Below are 24,182 nucleotides of genomic sequence, written 5' to 3'. Positions count from 1 at the left end.
CTTCCAAAGCAATCAATCAATCAATAAATCTTTAAAAAGAAAAAAAAAGGACTTAATTACTTTTATTTGAAAGGCAGATTTACAGAGAGAGCTTTCATCTGCTGCTTCGCGCCCCAAATGGCCGCAGCAGCCGGAGCGGAGGACTAGCCTGTTGAGCCACTGCGTTGGCCCCACTGGTGTCTTCACTTAGCTCAAACAGCTGCCCATCACCCTCTCAAACTTTGGAACACTATGTTTCTCGAAGATTCTTCCTTCCTCGTAGAATAAAAACAGATGGGAGAAAACTCCAGCTCCTCCGACTGCCGTGTTTCGCTCCTAGGCACACTCCCTCTCTGTGCTAAGACGGAAGTGCTCCTGCGCGGTGAGGTGTGAAGAACCAAGGTCTTACAGTCCGATGGGCTCTGGCGAAGCCTTGAGCTGCCGGTCACTGGCTTTGTGACTTCGAACAAGTTCTGTAGACACGAGGAGTCTCTGCTCTCCCGTCGGTAGGATCGGACTCCCGACTTGCCTATCTTGGGAGTTTTGTGAGGGATGGCTGGGGTGTTGCATGTTCCTTGGGAGGTTAGCCCAGACCGTAATGAACGTGGCTTGTCCATGGAGCATCAACAGTGAGGCAGGCATCCTGTGAATGTCTTTATGTGGAAAAACTTACCTAATAACTACCACCTGTAAATCGCCTCATTATTCTCTCTCTCTTTTCTAAGATTTGTTTATTTTTATTGGAAAGGCAGGCAGATGTACAGAGAGGAGGAGAGACAGAGAGGAAGATCTTCCGTCCACTGATTCATTCCCCAAGTGGCCGCCACAGCCGGAGCTGAGCAGATCCGAAGCCAGGAGCCAGGAGCCTCTTCTGGGTCTCCCTCGTGGGTGCAGGGTGTCAAGGCTTTGGGCCGTCCTCGACTGCTGTCCCAGGCCACAGGCAGGGAGCTGGATGGGAAGCAGGGCCACCGGGATTAGAACCCGGCGCCCATATGGGATCCGGGGCGTGTTCAAGGGAATGGCTTTAGCTTCTAGGCTATCACGCTGAACCCTGTTATCTCTGTTTTACAGCTCAGCAAACTCATACAGTACAGGTGTCAGGACCAATGAACAGAACTGAATTTGACCTTGATCCACAGCTCACTTAAAAAAAAAAAGTATTTATTTGAGAGACAAAGAGAGACCGTGAGAACTAGTACTTGCTGTATGCCCAAATGCCCACAACACGCAGCCCCTGGGTCAGAACCTAACCTGGTAGCTGGGACTGCAGCCTGGGTCCCTCGGTGGGTGACAGGGACCGAATCGCTTGAGCCATCACGGCCACCACCCAGGACCATCATGGCAGGAAGCCGCCCGCGGGACATGGCGTAGAGTGACTCGGCTACACACCTGCCCCTGCCGCCCACATTTACTTGTTTATTTGTGAAAGCGAGGAAAGAGATCTCTTGCCTGTGTTGGTTCGCTCCCCACAGTGGCTGCCTCAGCCAGAACTGGGCCAGGCAGAAGCCAGCAGCCAGAAGTTTAATCCGCGTGGAGGAGCTAAGCGTCTCAGCCATCTTCCACTGCTTTTGCAGGGGCATCGACAGGGAGCTGGATCAGAACTGAAGCCGTTGGCACTTGAATTGGCTCATATTTTAAACCGCCATCCTGTCCTTCCGCGTAACAGCCTACGTTCAGGATTCCACTTGGCTAGGATGGATCACTGCGTGATGCAAATGGCAGGGTGAAGAAGACGCTGTTTGGGAACAGTGCGAAGGCGCTGGTTGGTTTGCTAGGCAATGTGGGTCTGTATGAGAGAGACAGAGACAGAGGGAGAGCTGTGTGAACCGGCAGACTGCGGACAGGAATTGCTAACAGGCATTTTTATGCCCTCAGACCCAGAACTGGGTAAAAGAGAGGCTGGTCCTGGCTTTGTACAAAAGGGAATGTGCTTGTATCATGTGATGAGGCCGCCCTCTAGTGGTTCCTTCTCTCTGGGAAACAGCCCACTCTGGTGTCGGGGACCTCGGGACAGAGAGCATCTCCCACCCGGAGGATTCTGGCAGGTGGAGGGGCGGGGCCAGTCCAGATCTCAGCGCGTCCAGGACTCATTTCTGCTCTGCCCCTGGCCAGAGGGGTCGAGCTGTTGCAGGCAGTCTGACGCAAAAAACACAGCAGCAATTTTGTTTCTTGTCTCACACAAAAGGATTTTCACGCAGACAACTCTCGTTTGCAAAGCAGGATTTGTTTAGGAAAGGGGCTCTTGGCAAAGTGGCGGGAGGGGGTTCCGAGGAATGAAAAATCCCGAAGTGGTTTGTGGAAATGATGTCTTTCATGCACCAGCTCTGGGGAGTCACTTAAAAGACAAAAAACAAAACAAAACAACAACAAAAACACACCTTATTCACGAGCGGCGATGCGTATCAGCAGGTCTGGGTGGGGTGGCGCTGGTAATTTGCTCTCTCTCTCTGTTCAAATAAATAAATAAGCTTAAGACCCAATTTCCTAAACCATATTGACTATTGTAGGCTACACATTTCTGCCTTCTCTTTCAGTGCCTTTTTAAAAACTATTTCATTTGGGGATGGAACAGATTCTCTTCCTGCAAGTGCTGGCATCCCATGTAGATGCCAGTTCATGTCCAGGCTGTTCCACTTCCCATCCTGCTCCCTGCTTCTGGCCTGGGAACAGTAGAGGCGGAGAGCCCAAAGTCTCAGGACCTTGCACCGGCGTGGGAAACCCAGAAGAAGCATCTGACTTTGGATTTGCTCAGCTTGGGTTGTTACGACCATTTCGGGAATGAACCAGTGGAGGGGCAGTCTTTGTCTTTCTCCTTCTCTCTGTAAAATAAAATTAGATACATCAGGGCCCAGAGCAGTGGCCTAGAGGCTAAAGTCCTCACTTTGAACGTGCCAGGATCCCCAGTGGGCACCGGTTCTAATCCCGGCAGCTCCACTTCCCATCCAGCTCCCCACTTGTGGCCTGGGAAAGCAGTAGAAGATGGCTCAAAGCCTTGGGACCCTGCACCCTCATGGGAGACCTGAAAGAGGTTCCTGGCTCCTGGCTTTGGATTGACGCAGCACCGGCCGTTGCGCTCACTTGGGCAGTAAATCATCGGACGAAAGCTCTTCCCATCTGTCTCTCTTCCTCTCTGTATATCCGACTTTGTAATAAAAATAAATAAAGCTTTTAAAAAAATTCGATACATCTTAACTTACAACAGACTTTTACTTGATACCCGGAGGGGGAAAAAATTGTGTTTCTCCAAGTATGAGGGTACTTCAGGAAGTTTGTGGTTAGTTGCAGCTCCAGCAGAGTCGGAGTGGGCCTTTGACCTAATGATTGAGATGCCAGAAGGGACACCCTAAGCCCATGGTGGCAGCACTGACGTCAGCTTTCTGCCATTGTGTACCTTGAGAGGCAACAGGTCCAGGCCTGGGCGTGCCTGCCTGCCACCTGTGTGCAGACCGACTGAGTTTCCAGCTCCTAGCCTCGCCTGGCCTAGCTTCAGGCTGTTGTAGACATTTGGAAAGTGAACCTTGTTCTAAGTCTCTGCCTCTTTGCCTCTCAAATAAATACATCCATCTTTTAGAAATGTGTTTTTTTTTTTTTTTTTTGTGGTGGGGGGGAGGTGGCAGTTTGATGGCTTGATAGTTAATTATTCACCTTATACATGCCAGAATCCCATATGGATACTGTTTGTGTCTTGGTTGCTCTACTTCCCATCCAGCTCCCTGCTTGTGGCCTGGGAAAGCAGAGGATGGTCCAAGGCCTTGGGACCCTGCACCTGTGTGGGAGGCCAGGAAGAAGCTCCTGGCTCCTGGTTTTAATTGGCTCAGCTCTGGCCATTGCAGTCACTTGGGGAATGAATCAGCAGATGGAAGATCTTTCTGTAAATCTGCCTTTCCAAGAAAACCAAATACATCTGTTAAAAAAAGAAAAAGAAAAAGAAAAAAGATCAATATGTTTATTTGGGTGCAAACTTTTTTGTTACCCATAGTTTTTTTTTTTTCCTCTTGTGCATTTTCATTAAACATTTTGAACACCCCATCACATGGATGAATTTCAAATTTCTGCACTAAAGTAAACATTTTTAAGATTTGTTGTTTATTTTTACTGGAAAGGCAGATTTACAGAGAGAAAGAGACACAGAGAGAAAAATATGTATATTTTTTTCTACTAGAGCAGTGCCCAAGATTACAGGGCCCTGCACAGCACTCAAAAGTGGCAGACCGTGGGGTCGGCCTTGTGGCACAGCTAGTTATGCTGCTGTCTGCGACCCAGGCGTCCCATTTCGGAGTGCCAGCTGAAGTGCAGCTGCTTGCCATCCAGCTCCTTGGTAGTGCAGCTGGGAAAGCAGCAGGAATGGCCCAAGTGCTTGGAGCCCTGCTACCTACATGGGAGACCCGAAGGGCTCAGCCCAGGCTGTTACAGCCATCTGGGATGAAAACCAGCAAATGAAAGATCTCTCTCTCTCTCTCTCTCTCTCTCTTTTTTGATGTGTGTGTGTATGTCACTCTGCCTTTCAAACAAATAAATCTTTATTTAAAAAAAAATGCCAGTCCCGGTGATTTTTTTAGTCTTTTTATTTTTAAAGATTTATTATGTTATTGTATTACAAAGTCAGATATACAGAGAGGAGGAGAGACAGAAAGGAAGATCCTCCATTCATTGATTCACTCCCCAAGTGAGCACAGCGGCCCAGAGCTGAGCCGATCTGAAGCCAGGAGCCAGGAACCTCCTCTGGGTCTTCCATGTGGGTACAGGGTTCCAAGGCTTTGTTTGGGCTGCCCTCTAGGGAGCTGGATGGGAAGCAGGGCCACCAGGATTAGAATTAACACCCATATGGGATCCAGGAATGTGCAAAGTGAGGACTTTAGCTGCTAAGCTACTGCACTGGGCCCGGGCTTGGCATTTTAATCTTAAGAGGTACTTCAAAAGGTTCATGGAAAATGGAATTAAAGACAAGTTTATGGGCCCAGCGTGATGGCTCAGTGGCTAAAGTCCTCACCTTAAATGTGCCGGAATCCCATATGGGCGCTAGTTCTAATCTCGGCAGCTCCACTTCCCATCCAGCTCCCTGCCTGTGGCCTGGGGAAGCAGTTGAGGACGGCAGTGAGGCCAGGCCCCACCAGAAGCCTGACATGCCACCTGAGTCTCCCGTGTGGATGTCAGGGACCCAGGTGCTTGACGCATCACCTGCTGCCTCCCAGCCTGCACATCAGCCGGAAGCTGGAATTGGATGCAGAGCTAGGATTCAAACCCAGGCACTCGTTATGAGACGCAGCATCCCAGCAGGGTCTTAACTGTGTCACCGCGCCAACCCCACGGAGGGCTTGGTGAAGCAGGCTTCCATCCTTGGAGCTTCAGATTCAATAGGGGCTTGAAAAGCTTGCTAAGCTTCTAGGAGATACAGTTAGTCTGGAGATGCGGGGGCACACTTGGAGAAAGCTGGTGGTTACCTTGCAAACGGGCAAAGTGAATGTGAGGGTCAGCTAAGTAGGCAAGCATGAGACAGAAAACATTTGTCCTGGCGAAGCAGCCGATGAATAGGCTCGGACGCCGTCTCACAGTGTAAAGGAGGAATATGGAAGAGGGAGTAAATGTTTAAAAATCCCCTGGAGACACTACGAGGACCGAGCCACCTACCTGCGTCTAGGGGGAGGAGAACAGATTGTGGGTCCCTGGGCATCCTGACCTCTGTGTGTTTTGGCATGGGGGAGGGTGATCCTGCAGTGGTTCAGAGGGCCACACTCAGGGGTGACTGAGCCCCCGAGTCTGGCCCCGGTCCTGCGGTGTTCCCTCCAGGAACTTGAAGCTGGGTAGAGTGGAGGTTTTCCTAAAGGAGGTGGGCTCATCAGTGTTGGCTGATTTTGGAGGACGAAGTAAATTTCATGAGACGTTGAGGTCCTCTTTTCTGCTGGTCTCTTTACCCTTCCAGAAGCCCCCTGAAGCAGTGTCTCCTGGCCCAGCCCACACCTTCTGTGACAGCAGACTCAGCTCCACTCCACTTCCCAAGGACAGTTGCCCCCCTGGACTCTCCTGGGACCACCCATGTCTTTTCAGGATAGGTTTCGTTTGGTTCGGAGGGGTCCCCAAATGCCTCAGAAGGCAGCGTGGCCAACATCACACTTTGTCCTAACTTAGCGATGAAGTCTTTGTTTCCTAGAAGCAGACGGTGACTCAGCACCCAAGGAAAGAATGGAGACAAGGACCGTGGGTTCAGGGTCCCACTGAGCAGGAAGACTGGCGAGTGAGCAGGTGCACCGCCGGGGGGCGTGCTGGTGGAAGCTGCCTTCTTGCTGCTGAGTGGACTGGGCCGTGTGGAAGCCCGGGGGACTCTGTCTGCAGAAGCCAGCCCTGGCGCCTTCTATCCTAGCTCCTTAAGAGCCCGGAAGAGGGCTTTTCTCTTCTTTGAGTCAACAAATGTTTCTCTAGCACCTGCGGGATACCTGACCCAGACGGAACTCCTGGAGAGAAAACACCGAACCAGATAATTTCCAAAGCTTAAGCAGGGGATGAGTACAAGTGCTAAAAATAAGCAAGTTACAGTAAATACAGCGCGATCGTCTCTCCAAGGACGTGGTCCCTGTGAAGACTCAGCTAACGGAGCAGGCACTGGGCAGAGGGTTATTTTTTTTTAAAGATTTATTTATTTATTGGAAAGTCAGATATACAGAGAGGAGGAGAGACAGAGAGGAAGATCTTCCTTCCGATGATTTACTCCCCAAGTGAGCGCAACGGCCGGTGCTGTGCCGATACGAAACCAGGATCCAGGAACTTCTTCCAGGTCTCCCACATGGGTGCAGGGTCCCAAGGCTTTGGGCTGTTCTTGTCTGCTTTCCCAGGCCACAAGCAGGGAGCTGGATGGGAAGTGGAGCTGCTGGGATTAGAACCGGCGCCCATATGGGATCCTGGCGCATACAAGGCGAGGACTTTAGCCTGTAGGCCACGCTGCCGGGCCCAAGGGCAGAGGGTTATTGAGCAGGGCGGGATGTCCCAGATGCCACTTCTCGTTACCGCAGTACCTGGGTGCCAGTCCCAGTTCTGTTTCCAATTCCAGTTTCCTGAAAATACTGTGTACCCTGGGAGGCAGTAGGTGATGACTCAAGTGGCCGAGCCTCTGCCACTCCTGTCATAGACCTGGGTTGTATGGTCTCTCTCTCTCTCTCTCTCAGCCATTTTTTTTTAAAAGATTTGAGCTACACGTCTTGCCATTTTCTCCCCAAACCTTCCATCTCTTCATAAGACTGCTTTGCTGCAGCCTTCACCAGAGTCTGATGTCTGGGTTGGATGAATGTGGCCTCTGAGAGAAGGCTGGCTGGTGGCAAGCTCTAGCAGAGAAGGGAACCTAGAATTCCCGTTCTCCAGCAGGCATCCCTTGGGCTGTGCTGGCAACACGCGGAACCTTGGACTTGGATGTGCAGGGTCAGAGCCTGGGGTCCCATCCCATCTACAGGAGGCTGCAGAGTTCCCAGAGAAAGCCTGCCCAAGAACCACCACCTTCCCCACTTGTCCTTCTTGGTTCCTGTCCCCATTTGATTTATCTCTTGATATTTACTGGGCTTAGCTCTGGGTGACTTTACTCACTGTTTCAGATGTGCCCACGGTCAATGGCACACGCAGGAGGCACCCCGGGCATGGTTGGGACATGAAAGAACAAGTCAGTGAATGGAGAAGTAGAGTCTGGCAGTTGCGGGGGGGCAGCTCATTCTCCGGAAGGGTCCCCTCCCTGATCTCCTGAACCCCACTATGACCACAGCCTTGCACCCCGCCCCGGGGGCAGTCTGAGCGACTGCCACCCCGAACCTGGGCTGTTGACCATAGATGTGTCTTCCAGGGAGAGTCCTGCCTGAGCGAAGTCCTGCTGTCAGTTTCACAGACACAGCCTTTAGTGGGTCGGGCACAGTGGAGACCAAACCACCAGTTTGTCCTTTCCTGCCCACTACCCTGACCGTGGGACGTTTCCATGCTGTCTGCTGCAGGGTCCCCTTCCCCCTCCCATCCTGTCCAGGAATGCAGGAGCGAGCAGGTGGCTGGCAGGCTCTGCTCTGGGACCCCTTTGGAGGGTGAGCGGGAAGGGAGACAGCTCATGTGTGTGTGTGATGTGTTCAAGTTCATGGGCCACACATCTGGAATGCAGATACAGAAGCCAAAACTCATGAAAAACTCATACTAGGACTTCCCCCCCCCCAATATACATGTTTTTTTTTTAAGATTTATTTTTATTATTTTTTTATTGGAAAGGCGGATATACAGAGAGGAGATACAGAGAGGAAGATCTTCCGTCCGATGATTCACTCCCCAAGTGAGCGCAACGGCCGATACTATGCCGGTCCGAAGCCAGGAGCCTCTTCTGGGTCTCCCACGCGGGTGCGGGGTCCCAAAGCCCTTGGGCCGTCCTCGACTGCTTTCCCAGGCCACAGGCAGGGAGCTGGAAGGGAAGCGGGGCTGCCGGGATTAGAACCGGCGCCCATATGGGATCCCGGGAGTGCAAGGCGAGGACTTAACCACTTGCGCCACCGCGCCGGGCCCCAAATATACATGTTTTAATGGGTGTAGAGTTAGGTGGCGCTGCCCAGGGGATGGGGGGCTGCTGCCTGGAGTGACCCATGTGTCTGTGTTGACAAGGGTGGGGCTCAGGACTTCTGGGAAGTCTGGTCTGTCCCAGGGTGGAGATGGGGGGTCAGTCAAAGCCACAGGCACTGACTCCTTTCCTGAGCCCCTGTGTGACCTGGGTGGATACACTGGTTCTGATGAAAGGGTGTGACCTGGATGGGTGTGGGGCACACAATGAGTCAACTGGCTAATCCTGCACCTGCAAGTGCTGGCATCCCATATGACTGGAAAAAGCTCCTGGTTCCTGGCTTCAGATTTGTTCAGCTCCTGCCGTTGGGACCATTTGAGGAGTGAACCAGCAGTTGGAAGATTTTTCTGTCTCTTCTTCTCTCGCTGTAAATCTATCTTTCCAATAATAATAATCATAATAAAATCAATCTATAAATAAACAAATAAATCTTGCAAAATAAAAGGTTGTGGCCTGGGCGGGAGGTGTCGGTGCCAGAGGAAAAGCATGGTGGCAGATGAGAAATGTTACCAAGCTGGGAGAACCACCCTGGCTGCAGAACTGGCGGTGGGCACGGGCAGGAGGGTGCAGGGAGAAAGAGGAAAAGGTGGGAGAAGCAGAAACGGTGGGCTCTTGGGACCCCCAGAACTGGTAGGTGGAGCGCAGTTTAGACAAGGGACAGGCTTTGAAGCTTTTCTCTCGTCCCCTGGTCCCCTCCCCTCCATAAAGCCATTAGCTTCTGGTGCCAGCCCTATCTCTGCTCCATCTCTCCTCTCTCGGATCCAGTCGGTGCCTTCACAGACCTCCTGCCCCGGGGAGGGGGTGGGGAGGATTTATGGAGGCGGGGGTGGGAGCCATCCTTTGGAGGAGGAGGCGTCTGCTGGGCAAGTGGGCTGCGGGGAGCTGTGAGCCCGGCTCTGGAGGGCCGGATCATTTCCTTGGGCAAGCTCTGCATGACAAAGGAGGAAGGGGTGAGTTTTTGCTTTGATCTGTCCCCTGCTGGTCCCACACACCTGCCTGTTGGCGCCCCCGCCCAGACTGAGACCTCACCAAGAAAAACCAAAAGGGGGTGGGGAACAGGCCGGCTCCCAGCTCTCTTGGATTCCTCTCCCGGCCACCTTCCTCTCTTGGTGGCCCCAGGGCAAAAAAGATTTCCTGGACCGAGGGCCCCCCCCGCCCCCCGGCACCTGCCGCCCCCTCCCGGAGAGCCTGGATTGCCAGACGCAGGGCACTGGCGCGGTGAGATGGGGCGGGCGGCACTGCAAGGAGGGTGGCAGGCGGTGGAGGTGTTAAGGAATGACGGACAGAAGACTCACTGGAGACGTGGGGTCACGCCCCGGGATAAGCCAAGAGACATGGGGTGGGGGCACGTGGATGAGGATGAGCTTGGTCCAGTGGCTGTGGGATGCAGAAGCCAGGATTGGAAGGGTTTGGGGGTAGGGGGCGGGAATCTTTGGGATGGAGATGAAGCACAGGTGATAGGGGCTCTGGCAGCGTGTGGATGGGGCCAGGTGAGGCTTCCGCCGCCTGTGTCCCCACACAGCCGGGGTGAGAGCTTGCAGATGGGGGACCACCTTGCCTTGGCATCACCTCAACCACCAGCAGTTTGTCAGCGCAGGTCACTGACTCTGCGGGGTTTTTTGTTGTTGTTGTTGTTTTTTAACATCAAACATGTTTTCAAATATTCTCTTATTTTGATCTACTTGAAAGGCAGAGGAAGAGAGAACCCTTCTGTTCACTTCTGGTTAAGGGTCTCTGGCAGGTGGTAGGGGCCCAAGGACTCGGGTTATGATCCTTGCTGCCGCCCAGGACAGGGTTTGCTGCCTGGCTCAGATACAGGCAGCTTGAACCGCCGCACCACCATAGCTTCCCCTGCCCTAAGCAGGTGACAGTTCTGTTTCCGCCAGCACTCTTGGCAGGATGAAGTCGGGGGAGAAACACATGGGGTTTGGACAACTTGTTTCTTGTGAAAAAGGTGCCAACTGGGAGGGAAGACTCCCCTTTGGATGTGTGTTGATCCTATTCGCCGGTTTCTAAAAAATGACTTTTATTTTCGCTTTTATTTGAAAGGCCAGAAGACAGATTTTTTACTTTGCTATACTCTCCCCAGTGCCCACACCCACTGGCACCGGGTGAAGCAGAAGCCTGGAGCCTGGAACTCAGTCCAGGTCTTCCACGCGGGTGGCAGGGACCCAAGTGGGTTGTGTGTTCACAGACAGCTAGACCACAGGAGGAGTGGGGACTCGAACCCACGCCCTTGGATGTGAGGCAAGGGCATCCCCCTCCATGCTGGTCATGAAACACTTTGTTTCCATTCGTCTCTCCTGTGTCTCAGCACCTGGATGGGAGGCGGGGAAGCGGCACCAGGCACCATGGACCGGCGTGTTGGAAAGGCGGCCTTGGAGGGGAGCTGGGACTTGACTGCAGGTTCCCGGCCGCCCCCCACCCCGCCTTTGTGCTCCCCCCTCATCCCTCCCCACTCTCCTCCACGCTGACTCTCATCATTTCTCCTTGCTCCAGGGCATCGTGTTTTGGAAGCTGTCAGTCCCGGGGCCCTTGGGAGGGCTGAGGCCCACCATGCCCAACCTGCGGCTGCTGTTCACTGCTGCTCTGCTCTCCAGCTGGGCCCAGCTCCTGGCGGATGCCAACTCCTGGTGGTAAGTGACAGGTGGCCTGAGTCCCTCTTCAGGAATGGCCCTGGGGAGAGGAGGGCACCTCTTACTTCTGTCTCCAGCCCCCCAGCCCCCACACCCAGGCAGGGGTCCTCTAAGGATTGGTTTCCGTTTGGACCTTTCTTCCCATGTGTCTGTGGATTGTGGGGTGGCTTGAAGGTCTCAGTCATTGCCAAGTCCATGTGAACAGGACAGGCAAGCAGTGGTCACCTCCTCTGTGTCCTGGTGGGCCTTACTCCCATTTTTACTCAGTAGGTAAATCTCCGGCTGTCTTACTGAACTTTGCACTTGCTCCCATGTGAGAGAAAGCTACACCCCACAATTCATGCACCCACGAGGAGCCAGTTAGGGGACATGCATATGCAAGGGAACAGTTGGTTAACTTGAGAAGCAGAGAGATGGGGGCACACGCTCCCATCTGCTGGTTCGTCCCACCAATGCCCTTACCACGGCCAGGGCTGGCCCAGACCGGAGCGTAATCTGGTTCTCCCATGTGGGTGGCAGAGACCAAATCCCACGAGCTATCCCGCTGCTGCCTCCTTGGCAGGAAGCTGGAATCAGACACAGGAGGCAAGAATGGAACCCAGGCATCCCAGTGCACGGACATGCAATGTCTAGAAGCTCCAGAGCTCTGAAGGTACACAGGGATTTTTTTTTTTTTGTAATATTTATTTATTTATATTGGAAAATCAGATTTACAGAGAGAAGGAGAGACAGAGAGAAAGATAATCTGTCCGCTGGTTCACTCCCCAGGTGACCACAACAGCCAGGAGCTGAGCTGATCCAAAGTCAGGATCTAAGAGCTTCTTCAGGGTCTCCGACACCGGTGCAGGGTGCCAAGGCCTTGAACCGTCCTTAACTGCTTTCCCAGGTCACAAGCAGGGAGCTGGAAGGGAAGTGGAACAGCTGGGATGTGAACCAGTGTCTATACGGGATCCCAGTGTGTGCAAGCCAAGGACTTTAGCCACTAGGATATTGTGCCATTTCCCCCTGACACACACACACACACTTTTTTTTTAAATTTATTTTCTTTATTTCCAAGGAGGAACAGGAGAGAAAGTGAAAGAAACAGTGAGAAATAAATCTTCCACCTTCTGGCTCGTGTTCTAAATGGTCAGAACAGGCAGGGCTGGACCATGCCGGAGCCAGGAGCCAGGAGCTCCGTCCTCGTTTTCCACGTGCGTGTCAAGCTCTTGGGCTGTCCTTTTGTTGCCTTCCCAAGCACGTTCGCAGGGAGCTGGATTGAAGACACAGTAGCTGGGTCTTGAACCAGTGTTCTGATGTGGGGTAGCAGTGTTGCAAGGCAGCCATGACTTAAGGTACCATGTCACAAAATCTGCTCCCGCCCCACCCGCGGAGTTCCTTTAAAAGGAGTTGCTTGCTTTTTTTCCCGTGTTCCCTGCACTTGGGCTAAACTGAATACAGAACTCTTCCTCCGAGACAGGCAGGGCAGGGTGGCGCTCTCAGGAAGTGATGGTCTCAGCCTTCCCTGACCTCAGCCCACGTGGACTGCGCTGCCTACCCGCCCCTGAACAGCTCAAGTCCTAGAGGTCTCATGATGGCTCCAGAAGCGGGGGTGGACGTGTGGCTTTCCACGTGTGCTCCTACCTGTTGCTCTCCCACTATCCCTCTATGGTCGACCCTTCGTTTTACTAGGGGTTGCTAAGGCCAGAACTAACTGTTGGGAACAAGTGACCCAGTGCCTTCTCGCCCCTTGCCGTTCTATACAGGTCCTTAGCCAGGAGCCCGATGCACAGGCCTGAGATGCTCATCATTGGCGCTCAGCCCGTGTGCAGTCAGCTGCCTGGGCTCTCCCCTGGCCAGAGAAAGTTGTGCCAACTCTACCAGGAACACATGGCCTACATCGGGGAGGGAGCCAAGATGGGCATCAAGGAGTGCCAGTACCAGTTCCGGCAGCGGCGGTGGAACTGCAGCACGGTGGACAACTCCTCCGTCTTCGGGAGAGTCATGCAGATCGGTGAGAGACTCCGCACGGAGGGCAGACCACATGGATGGATGGATGGATGGATGGATGGATGGATGGATGGATGGAGGGAGGGACGGACGGAGGAGGTGTGGGCGGGCGGTGGGTCTGCAGGGCTGTGCTCCTGTCTGGGCTGAGCCCCTGCCTGGGCTGAACCCCAGCGAGAGCTCCACGCAGCCTTCGCGCCCGGCTCCCTCGGAAGCAGCCTGCAGCCGCTGTGCTGGCGCCTGGGGCCTGTGTACCAACTTTGTCCCGGGGTAGGCTGGCAGTGACTCACTCCGGGAGGGGTGGCAGGACATCTGAGTTGAATTAGGGTGGGTTCGAAGACCCGCCCTTCCCCGCCCCCCACCACTGCTGCCTTTGTTGGCTTTGCAACAAGGGCCTCCTTTGAGGGATTTTTAGAGCCCAGGGTGGAGAACCAAAAATTGCTGGCTTGAATGTCTTTCGGATTTTTGTCTCTTCCAGTTGGATCCTTGAGAGAAACTTCCCAGGGCCAGATTGGTAATAGCTTTAGTTGGCTGTGTGTGTGTGTGTGTGTGTGTGTGTGTGTGTGTGTGTGTGTTTAAGTGGGGGAAGGGGCCGGGGCTTCTGGATTCCTGTCCCTGCCCCTCTCCCACCACGGGGCTAGGATTCCTTGGCCACCCTATTGCGGGGTGATTGGAGGTGTGAGCTGAGGTCTAATTGTCTTAGGTCCTTTTGAAATGCAATCCTCCCTCCCTGGCACAAAATTGAGAAATCCGGCCCTATTCTAACTGGGTCATAAAAGGAAGGTGTGGAGTTCTGCCTTTGGCCTGGCTGCCTGGCCTGGTGCTGCTGTGCCTCCAGGAAAGGGACCCTTTTGGAGTTACCTGGGGGGAGGGGGAGGAGGCCCAGGGGGATGGGGCCAGGCAATTGGGGATTGGAGATTCCCCCATCCCTCTGTCTGCCCTCTCCCTGACCCCCAACTGCTTCCTAAGAGTGGACATGTGGCCAGGTGGGATTTCTTCACAGGCCTGGGGTCTGTGCCTTCCTCCTGGTGGGTGAGGGAAGCAGGCTCCCTCGTGGGCATCTCTCAGTCTCTCTCTCTCTCTCTCTCTCTCTCTCACACACACACACACACACACACACGGACCTGATGGGGTTCCTACCCTCTTCTGTGTGTTGATTCATCTATGCCAACCAAGGCCCCAAAGTGAGGTTTAGGAAGGCAAGGGGTTGGCAGACGCACGCGGTGGAAAGCAGAGCCCGTCCCTTCTGATTTCTCAAGTTGTTCCTGTTCTTTATTGTTATGTTTATTATTCTTGAGGTTTTCAAAAAATTTCTTTGTTTGAAAGGCAGACAGAGCTCCCATCTGCTAGTCCATTCCCCAGATGCCAAGGCCAAGGATTAAGAACTCCATCTGGGTTCCCGACATGAGTGGCAGGGACCCAGGTCGTGTAGCTTGCTGCCTCCTGGGGTGCCCATGAACAGGAAGCTGGAATGGAGAGAGTGGAGACAAGGCTCAGACCCAGGCATTCCAGTATGGGATGACCTAACTGCTGTACAACACTCCTGCTCCCTCCATTCCTTTTTTTTTTTTTTAATTATTATTTTCATCTACTTGAAATGCATAGCAAGAGAAAGAGAGAGAGAGAACCCATCTCCTGGCTCACTCCCCAAATGCTGGCAACAAGCCGGGAGACAGGAGCACATCCGGGTCCCCACGTTTGTCGCACGGATTCAAACTTGAGCCATCATCAGGAAGCTTGAGTAGGAGATTGGATTGGAAATGAGTAGTCAGGACTCGAACCAAACACTGCACTGTGGGATGTAAGTGTCCCAAGCGGCCCCTTAACCCACTGTGCCACACGGCCAGCTCCCCCTGAAGGCACGAGCTACCTTGGCAGCTCCTCAGGGGAGAGAGAATTGCTGAGCAGAAGAGGAGGCCTGGCCTCGTTTCAGAAATCAGGATCAACTCTGTCCTCCTGAGAATTGTCCAGAAATTTTATTTTATTCATTTGAAAGGCAGAATTACAGAAAGAGAGAGATCTTCATCTACTAGCTCACTCCCTAAAAGGCCACGATGGCCAGGAGCCAGGAGCTCCTGGCAGTTCTCCCTTGTGGGTGCAGGAGCCCAAGCACTTGTGTATGATCAGAAAGCTGGAAATGGAACAGCCTCCAGTAGTGGTCTCAAACCAGCTTCCAAATGGGATGTTGGCACTGCAGGCTGTGGCTTAACATGCTATGTCACAGCGCCAGTCCCAACTGTATTACTTCTTCTTTTTTTTTTTTTTTAAGATTTATTTATTTTTATTGGAAAGTCAGATATACAGAGAGGAGGAGAGACAGAGGAAGGTTTTCCGTCCGATGGTTTACTCCCCAAGTGACCACAACAGCCAGGAGCTGCGCCAATCTGAAGCCAGGAGCCAGGAGCTCCAGTTCTCCCACGCTTGTGCAGGGTCCCAAGGCATTGGGCCATCCTCGACTGCTTTCCAAGGTCACAAGCAGGGAGCTGGATGGGAAGCAGGGCCGCCAGGATTGGAACTGGCGACCGTATGAGATCCCAGAGTGTGTAAGACAAGGACTTTAACCACTACGCTATCATGCTGGGCCCTGTATTACTTGTAGCAACCTGATGGAGGTGCAATTCACACGCCATATGACTTCTCTCTTTTTTTTTTTTTTTAAGATTTGTTTTATTTTTATTTGAAAGTACGATCCACAGGGAAAAGGAGAAGTAGAGAGAAAGATTTTCCATTTGCTGGCTCACTCCCCAGATGGCTGCAATGGCTGGAGCTGAGCCAATCTAAAACCTCAGGAGCCAGGAGCTTCTTCTGGGTCTCCCACGTGGTGCAGGGTCCCAATGCTTTGGGCCGTCCTCTGCTGCTTCCCCAGGCCACAAGCAGGGAGCTGGATGGGAAATGGAGCAGCCTGGTACTCCAACCAGTGCGCATGTGTGATGGAGGCACTTGAAGGTGAAAGATTAGCTTGTTGAGCCATGGTGCCGTTCCCTGAACATTTCAGATAAATGAGATGGTGACCTTTGGTGACCAGTCTTTCATACATTATTTTTGCTCATTCTTGAAGATTTATACATTTGTCTTAAAGGGAGAGAGAGGGAGGGAGAGAGAGAAGGAGGGAGATGCCTTTAAGCCGTTGGTTCACTCCTGAAGCCAGCAGCCTGTAAGTCTCTCTGGGTCTTCCCCATGGGTAGCTGGGCCGAGCATTCCGCTACTTTCCCAGGCACAGGGAGGGGATCAGAAGCGGAGATGCCAACACTGGAACAGGCCCTCGGATATGGGACGCTGGCTTGGCAACCGGCAGCTTAGTGCGCCGCACCACAGCCCCAGTCCCAGGTCTGCTTCTTTAATTAATGCTGTATTCTTTTTACGGCTGAGCGGAGTCCCACTGCGCAGAGAACAGGACACTTTGCTGTCCCGTGCTTCTGTTGATGGGCACATGGCTCTTTCTGCTTTTTTGGCTGCTGGAAGTATTCCACATGGCAGCTTTAAGTGAAACCTTTTGAGAAGTTATCAGATTTTTTTTTTTTTTTGAGCAGCTGTACCCCGTAGCACTGCCCCTGGCCGTACAGAAGGCTCGGCGTGCAATTGTTCCCTCACCTTGCACACTTGCTGTTAACTCTCTTGATTAAAGCCATTCGAGTGGCTGTGAAGCGGTATCTTCTTGTGGCATGCGTTTACATGTCTCTGGGAGCTGAGTCGTTTTATTTATTTATTTTTTAATCAACATTTTTATCGCAGTGGAAGATACCACACCGTTTGAGTTCTTAAGTGGCTCCCTGCAACAATCAAAAGAAAAAAAAAAAGAGAGATTGAGAGAGAGAGAGAGAGAGATAAGAAAGAACAAAGTTGATGTTTTTCTCCTGGCCAATGATCTGCATATGGAGAGGGCCCCTGCTGTGGGATGTGGTGGCCTGGTGAGCTGGAAGGCTGGGAGGATTGGGTTGCTTTGGGGTTCAAAGTCTAGGATACTTTCTCCACCTGTCCTGGTCTCCCAGGGGGTGCTGGAGCCAGAACTTGAGCGCAGGCAGTCCAGGAAGGTAGGACCCAGACGTGGTAGCCAGCCCACACTGGTCCATCAATGCCTGAAGGCCAGCTCTCCACCGACTCCTCCTCGGGTCCTGGGAACTTGGCTGCTGTGGATAAGGGGCTAGCCCAGCTACCGCAGGAAGCGTTCTAATTGGAGTGGTTTCATTAGCACAGAGCCAGAGCCAAGAGGCAAAAATTCAGCCCCTTGTGAAGGAGTTCTGTTTTGGTTTTTCAACGCCCTATTTTTCAAAGGCAACGTTACAGAGAGAGGAAGAAATACAGAGAGAAAACTTTGCGTGTGTAGGTTCATCCCCCAGATGGCCACAAAAGCCAGGATTGAGCCAGGCTGAAGCCACGAGCCAGGGGTTTCTTCAGCATCTCCCACATGGGTGCAGGGACCCCCAACACTTGAGCCATTTTCTGCTGCCGTCTCGGGCCATCAGCAGAGAGCTGGATGGGAACTGAAGCAGCCGGGGCTCGAACCAGCTCCCATATGGGATGCCGGTGTTAGCACGTGGAGGCTGAACAATATGCTGCCCCAGGGAGTGTTCCCTGGCCGTGTCCCAGCAGAGGCAGGGTGGGGACCGCCAAGAGGAAGGAGGGCCCTTCACCCACTGCCCGGCATCCTCCTGCAGGTAGCCGCGAGACTGCCTTCACCTACGCGGTGAGCGCCGCGGGAGTGGTCAATGCCATCAGCAGGGCCTGCCGCGAAGGAGAGCTGTCCACCTGCGGCTGCAGCCGGACCGCGCGGCCCAAGGACCTGCCCCGGGACTGGCTGTGGGGTGGCTGCGGGGACAACGTGGAGTACGGCTACCGCTTTGCCAAGGAGTTTGTGGATGCCCGAGAGCGGGAGAAAAACTTCGCCAAAGGATCGGAGGAGCAGGGCCGAGTGCTCATGAACTTGCAGAACAACGAGGCGGGCCGGAGGGTAAGCCAGACCTGCCCCTTTCTCCCCTGCCCACTGCTTGGGCCGGGGCTGGACCCCCACCTCTTGCCCTGAGTTCCATCAGGGAGCTTCCCACATGATCCAAATACCCTGTTTCCCAGGAGGCCTTGGTCAGCTCACTCTCACTGAAGTTTGAGAGAGAATTCATTAGAGCACTGGAAGTTGGAGCCATTACACCTGACATTTTTTCTTATGGGTCCGAGGCTTAGGTAGGGCCAGTGCTGACATTCCAGAGTTGTTGTCACCAGTGTCTTGGCCAAAAGAAGTATGTTCAAGTCCATGAGCAGGCACATGGCAGCGTCAGCGGCGTTTAAACCCTAGCGTGCTTCGGATCCTTGAGGATCGGTGCCTGGTTCTGCCTGGCTCTGGCTGATGGGCCAGGGACCCTGTTGCTGCCTCTGCACAGCCCCCGCTGTGCTGTTGTGTGGCTGGGCACCTGTGAGCAGGCAGAAGTTACTGTCTCACCTCCAGGTGGGATTCATGGAGGTCAAATTCATGGAAGCCGTCGGCCAGCTCTGCTCTGAGCTGCCCCGTGGGATGGGCCAGATGCTGAAGTGACCACCAGACAGGCACCCAGCTGTAAGCTGGAGGCAGAGGAGGCGGCAGCTCTTGCCCTTTCTCATCCCAGTCTTGACCCCACTCCTCCTGGCTCCTCACTTTATTGCCTTTAATTGCTTGCTTGTTTGTACTGGGCTCTTATCTGGGCAGCACCTTTCTTTGGCATCTTCCCAACTCGCCTGCTTCTTGCACACACCTTCCCCGGGCTTCCTCCGTCTGGCTCTGACTTCCGCCCCACCCCCATTCCCCACCTGCGTCTTCCCGTGGGCACGCGCACACACACACACACGCGCGCACACACGCACACACACAGGCCTCTCCTCTTCCGGGGCCTTTGTCTCTCCCTTCCCCTCTGCTGCAGGTTGGGAGTTCTTGTTCTGCTCATCCCCTCTCGAAGGAACAGGCATTGATCCTCAATTACTGCCTGTGGCCAAATGGATTCATCCCCACCAACTCACACCTACACAAAAGCCAGGGCACAGGGACCTCAGAAGGGTTTTGTGGCCACACATGCATTTTTGAACAGGTTGTCTGCGGTACAACCTCTTGATCACACTGTAGAATCTTGCACCTGCTTGCCTAGAAATTTGTTCTGAGTGTTCCATTGCCCTACTTTGAACACAGATGCCAACATCAGTGGGCTGGGTACAATATTGTCATCCAAGGGTTTCTTTTCTTTTGAAGATTTATCTATTTGTATTGCAAAGGAAGATTTGCAGAGAGAAAGATCTTCTATCTGTTGGTTCACTCCCCAAGTGGCTGTAACAGCCGAAGTTGAGCCAATCCAAAGGCAGGAGCTAGGAGCTTCTTCTGGGTCTCCCATGTGGGTGGGTGCAAGATCCCAAGGTTTATGGGCCGTCCTCGACTGCTTTCCCAGGCCACAAGCAGGGAGTTGGATAGGAAGTGGAGCTGCTGGGATTAGAACCGGCACCCAGATGGGACACTGACGGATGCAAGGTGAAGATTTAGCTCCTAGGTTATTGCGCCGGGCCTCACCCGAGGATTTCTTGGCATTTTCCAGATAGAAGCCTGGTGCCTAATCTGACACATCCTGGCTGCTCCCCGCAAGCTCATCACAGCGTTACATAGAGAAGACCCTGTCAGGGGCCAAGACATGGAGCTAAAAGCACTTGCCCAGAGCCTTTTATTTTTATTTATTTATTTATTTTATTCAGCTGGAAGGACTAGGAACCGGAAAGCTGAGATTTCCTCCTTACTCTTCTACCCACCCAGAGGGCATGTGCAAACCCACAGTCGACTGGGAGAGAAGTCCAGATGTTACTGTCTGCCCCATGTCTTTGACAGGTCTGAATGCCAAGGGACACGACATTGTCACCCTGGGATTTGCTTGCATGAAATTCTCGTTTCCATCCCACCCTTCTTCCCCCAGTGGAGTCTGACCCTCCTGCCCTCCAAATCCCTTCTGAATGGTCCCTTGCATTCCCCTTGGTGGCTTTGGGGCAGGGTGCATGGCTTTAGTGTCTCCATGTTCCAGCAGGGGGCCTGACACCCAGCCTCCCTCTCTCACTCAAGGACCACTTGCAGAGGCAGATCCAGCCGTGTTCACAGCCGGGGGCCTGGGCTCGGGGTCATGGCAGGCCTTGTCTTTGAAGCACTTCTTGGGCTGGACGAGCCGTTCCTTTGTGCCTTGGAGGTGGAGCCTGCATGCTGAGGGCTGGTCCTCAGGAAAGGAACCTTCCGTCTGTCCAAAGAAGCCCCGTGACTGACCAGTACAGACTGACTGCACTGGTTTTTTTATTTTTTTTAAAGATTTATTTATTTATTTATTGGAAAGTCAGATATACAGAGAGGAAGAGAGACAGAGAGGAAGATCTTCCGTCCGATGATTCACTTCGCAAGTGAGCACAACGGCCGATGCTATGCCGGTCCGAAGCCAGGAGCCAGGAACTTCTTCCGGGCATCCCACACAGGTGCAGGGTCCCAAGGCTTTGGGCCGTCCTCGTCTGCTTTCCAAGGCCACAGGCAGGGATCTGGAAGAGAAGCGGGGCTGCCGGGATTAGAACCGGCGACCATATGAGTTTTCAAGGTGAGGATCTAGACACTAGGCCACGGGGCCGGGCCCTGTCCCAGTGGATCTTTGAATGCATATGAGCAGCAGCTTCCCCCTCCTCACTTAATGCTGTGGGCCGGGGCTACCCTCACCAGCCTCTTTTTATTTTATTTCTTTATTTATTTGTTTCGAAGGCAGAGTGATTTGAGAGGGAGAGAGCTCTCTCGTGGTGGCAGGGAGCTAAGCACTAGAGCCAAGTACTGCCGCGCCAGGGCTGGTAGGGAGCAGTGAGCAGTCAGGATTATTGGAGCCAGGCACTCTCTGTGGGGTGTGACCGTCGCCAGCAGCGGGTTCACCCACAGTTCCACGCCTCCCCTCCCTTCTTCTTCCCTCGGGGACTCCTCTTACTTGCCTCCTCTCTGCCTCTCCTCCCCCCCAGGCTGTGTACAAGATGGCAGACGTATCCTGCAAATGCCACGGTGTCTCTGGCTCCTGCAGCCTCAAGACGTGCTGGCTGCAGCTGGCCGAGTTCCGCAAGGTGGGGGACCAGCTGAAGGAAAAGTACGACAGTGCGGCCGCCATGCGCATCAACCGCAAGGGCAAGCTGGAGCTGGTCAACAGCCGCTTCAACCAGCCCACGCCCGAGGACCTGGTCTACGTGGACCCCAGCCCTGACTACTGCCTACGCAACGAGACCACCGGCTCCCTGGGCACCCAGGGCCGCGTCTGCAACAAGACCTCGGAGGGCATGGACGGCTGTGAGCTCATGTGCTGCGGCCGCGGCTATGACCAGTTCAAGAGCGTGCAGGTGGAACGCTGCCACTGCAAGTTCCACTGGTGCTGCTTTGTCAAGTGCAAGAAGTGCACGGAGGTCGTCGACCAGTACGTCTGCAAATAGCCAAGGGAGGCGGGCTCCGTCCCTCCGGTCCTCTTCCTTCCACACTGCCTCTCAAAAGTCTATATTATATAAATCTATATAAATATATTTTATATTTGTATAAATAAAGGGATGGATGAGAAATAATTAAAAGAAGAAGACAGAAAGGAAAAAGCTTATTTAAGAGACGTTGGGGGCCTGTTGGGGATTGGACTCGGCCTGCTGTCTGCTCCCCGGGGCGTAGGAAGGGAGGGCTGCCGTGTTGCCTGTGGCCTTGAGTGGGGAACACACAGGAAGTGGAGGAGATGCTTGGGTCTGGAATCGAGCGTCTGGGTGGGTGGGTGGGTGGGCAAGCGGCCCGGGGTCTTGCCAGAGGATTCCTGGGTTCAGGAGGGGCCCCCTGGACTAACCTTTGGCTTTGACTCGTGTGCGTACCTGCAGAAACCATGGTGGTTGGAATAGTTTGATGCCATCTTTGACCCGGTGACCACAAAGGGACCACCCTGTCTTTTCCAGTGAGAACAGTTCCTCCCGCCACGAGGAAAGGGGGTGCCCTGACTTGGCACGCAGGGAGGGCAGGGACTGAGCGTGTCCAGCTGCAGATACCCCATTGCAGCGGCCGACCCTGCCGCAGAGCTGGAAGCTTGGCTGCTGTTGCTTCCTTCCCAATGATAGGCTGTGGCAGCAGGTCAGGCGGCCTGGCCTGTTCTCTTCAGAAGCCTTTGACCCCAATGTACAGATTCTGACATTAAATCCCCTTCACTGAAATTGTTCTCCCTTTCCTCATTTGCACACCCAAATATCTTTCATGAGTCTCCTATGTAGCATTAAATTTTGTTGGGCCCAGTGCAGTAGCCTAGTGGCTAAATCCTCACCTTGCATGTGCCCCCATGTGGGTGACGGTTTGAGTCCTGGCTGCTCCATTTCCCATCCAGCTCTCTGCTTGTGGCCTGGGAAAGCAATAGAGGATGACTCAATGCCTTAGGACCCTGCACCCATGTGGGAGACCCAGAGGAAGCTCCTGGCTTCTGCCTTGGAATTGGCTCAGCTCCGGCCATTGTGTGTACTGCGGTCTTCTCCATGTCGCCGTGAACAGAGGGGAAGAAGGGGTCAGGGAGAGGCCAGCCTGCCGGCGAGCCCATCACCGCACAGAGACAACAGTGCGTGTGGGGGGATGAGGGCGGAGTTACAGAACCATCGCGGGTTTAGACCATTGCAGAATGGCTCACGGAGACTGCCTGACAGTCATCCATGGCCGTGCATCTGAACATGAGTTCCTCAGGAAGGACCATCTGAGTCAAGGACAGAGAGCCTCAGACAGGTCAACACGCGCGAGCCGAATGTGAAAAGAAAAGCGTTGAAGTCATGTGTCTACGCAAGGCCACCATCACGTCTCCGGGGCCACCAGCAGCCATACAGACAACGTAAGCAAAGCTAAGCAGCCACACAGATGAGCCAGGATCACAAGGGTTTGGGAACCTTGCGCTTGCCCGTCCTGCCGTTCCAGGGATCCGGGAGGATGCTCCGTTTCAGGTGCCCAAAGCGTTTGGGGGTGGAGAGCCGAAACGACTCGCCCATGGCTCAATGGATTCCGGGTGCTCAGCCGCATCCCCACAGGTGTCCGTCCCCAGATTGGATGTGCCACTCCCGTGAGCGAGCACTGCCTCCCTGACGGCTGGAGCTGTAGTCACTGCCACTCCTGCAGCCCTGGGGACCCAGCACTGTCTGTGAGGTCACCAGCGGTGCCTTTGGGACTGGATCAGGGAATGCACGTGCCACAGAACGTTTGAACAGGAAGGGAGTGTGGCTCCTGGGTTTCCCAGTGAGCCTGCACACCTCGGGCAGTTTCCAGAACTTTGAGCGCTTTGAGTGAAAGTGCAGAACCCTGGGACCATCTTCTGTCTTCGGAGGCGCATTAGCAGGGAGCCGGGTCAGAAGAGTATCCAGGACTCCAACCAAGCTCTCTTTATTTTTTTTTTAAGATTTATTTTATTTTATTTATTTATTTTTTTACTGGAAAGGCAGATGTACAGAGAGGAGGAGATACAGAGAGAAAGATCTTCCATCTGCTGTTTCACTCCCCAAGCAGCCGCAATGGCCAGAGCTGAGCCGATCTGAAGCCAGGAGCCAGGAGCTTCTTCCAGGTCTCCCACGTGGGTGTAGGGGCCCAAAGCATTGGGCCATTTTCAATTGCTTTCCCAGGCCACAAGCAGGGAGCAGGATGGGAAGTGGAGCTGCTGGGATATGAACCAGTGCCCACATGGGATCCTGGTGCATTCTGGCTTTGCCTGGCAGGTGCAGGGTCCTAAGGCTTTGGGCCATCCTCTGCTGCTTTCGCAGGCTGCACGCAGGAAGGGAAGTGAAGCAACCTGGACATAAACTAGTGCCCATACGGAATTCCCAGTGCTTTCAAGGTGAGGATTTTAGCCATTGAGCCATGATGCCAAGCCCAACTGCTTCCTCCTTACGCTGTCCACCCTTCTAGGTCTAAGGACGTCAAAAAGTAATTTCCGCAAGGGCAGGATGTTCCTGTCACCCTCGGCGACCCTGCAGGGTTGTTCAGTAAGCATCTGAAAATGTCCTTAGGGCAGCCTTCCTGTGCT

General features: G+C 53.6%; 1 protein-coding gene across 1 annotated transcript; it reads left to right on the top strand.

Annotated features, from left to right (window-relative positions):
• Positions 1 to 11,015: 11,015 nt before the first annotated feature.
• On the top strand, positions 11,016 to 21,807 carry WNT5B (Wnt family member 5B). The gene is made up of 4 exons (XM_040972240.1): positions 11,016 to 11,181; positions 12,927 to 13,174; positions 17,823 to 18,115; positions 21,142 to 21,807. The coding sequence occupies exons 1-4, from the start codon at positions 11,102 to 11,104 to the stop codon at positions 21,598 to 21,600; spliced, it is 1,080 nt and encodes a 359-aa protein (XP_040828174.1). The 5' UTR covers positions 11,016 to 11,101; the 3' UTR covers positions 21,601 to 21,807.
• Positions 21,808 to 24,182: the final 2,375 nt, after the last annotated feature.

Source organism: Ochotona curzoniae, unplaced genomic scaffold, assembly GCF_017591425.1.
Source record: "Ochotona curzoniae isolate NIBS_2020 unplaced genomic scaffold, NIBS_Ocur_1.0 contig_2235, whole genome shotgun sequence".
Taxonomy (NCBI): Eukaryota; Metazoa; Chordata; class Mammalia; order Lagomorpha; family Ochotonidae; genus Ochotona; species Ochotona curzoniae.
This window is presented reverse-complemented; position numbering and strand designations above follow the sequence as displayed.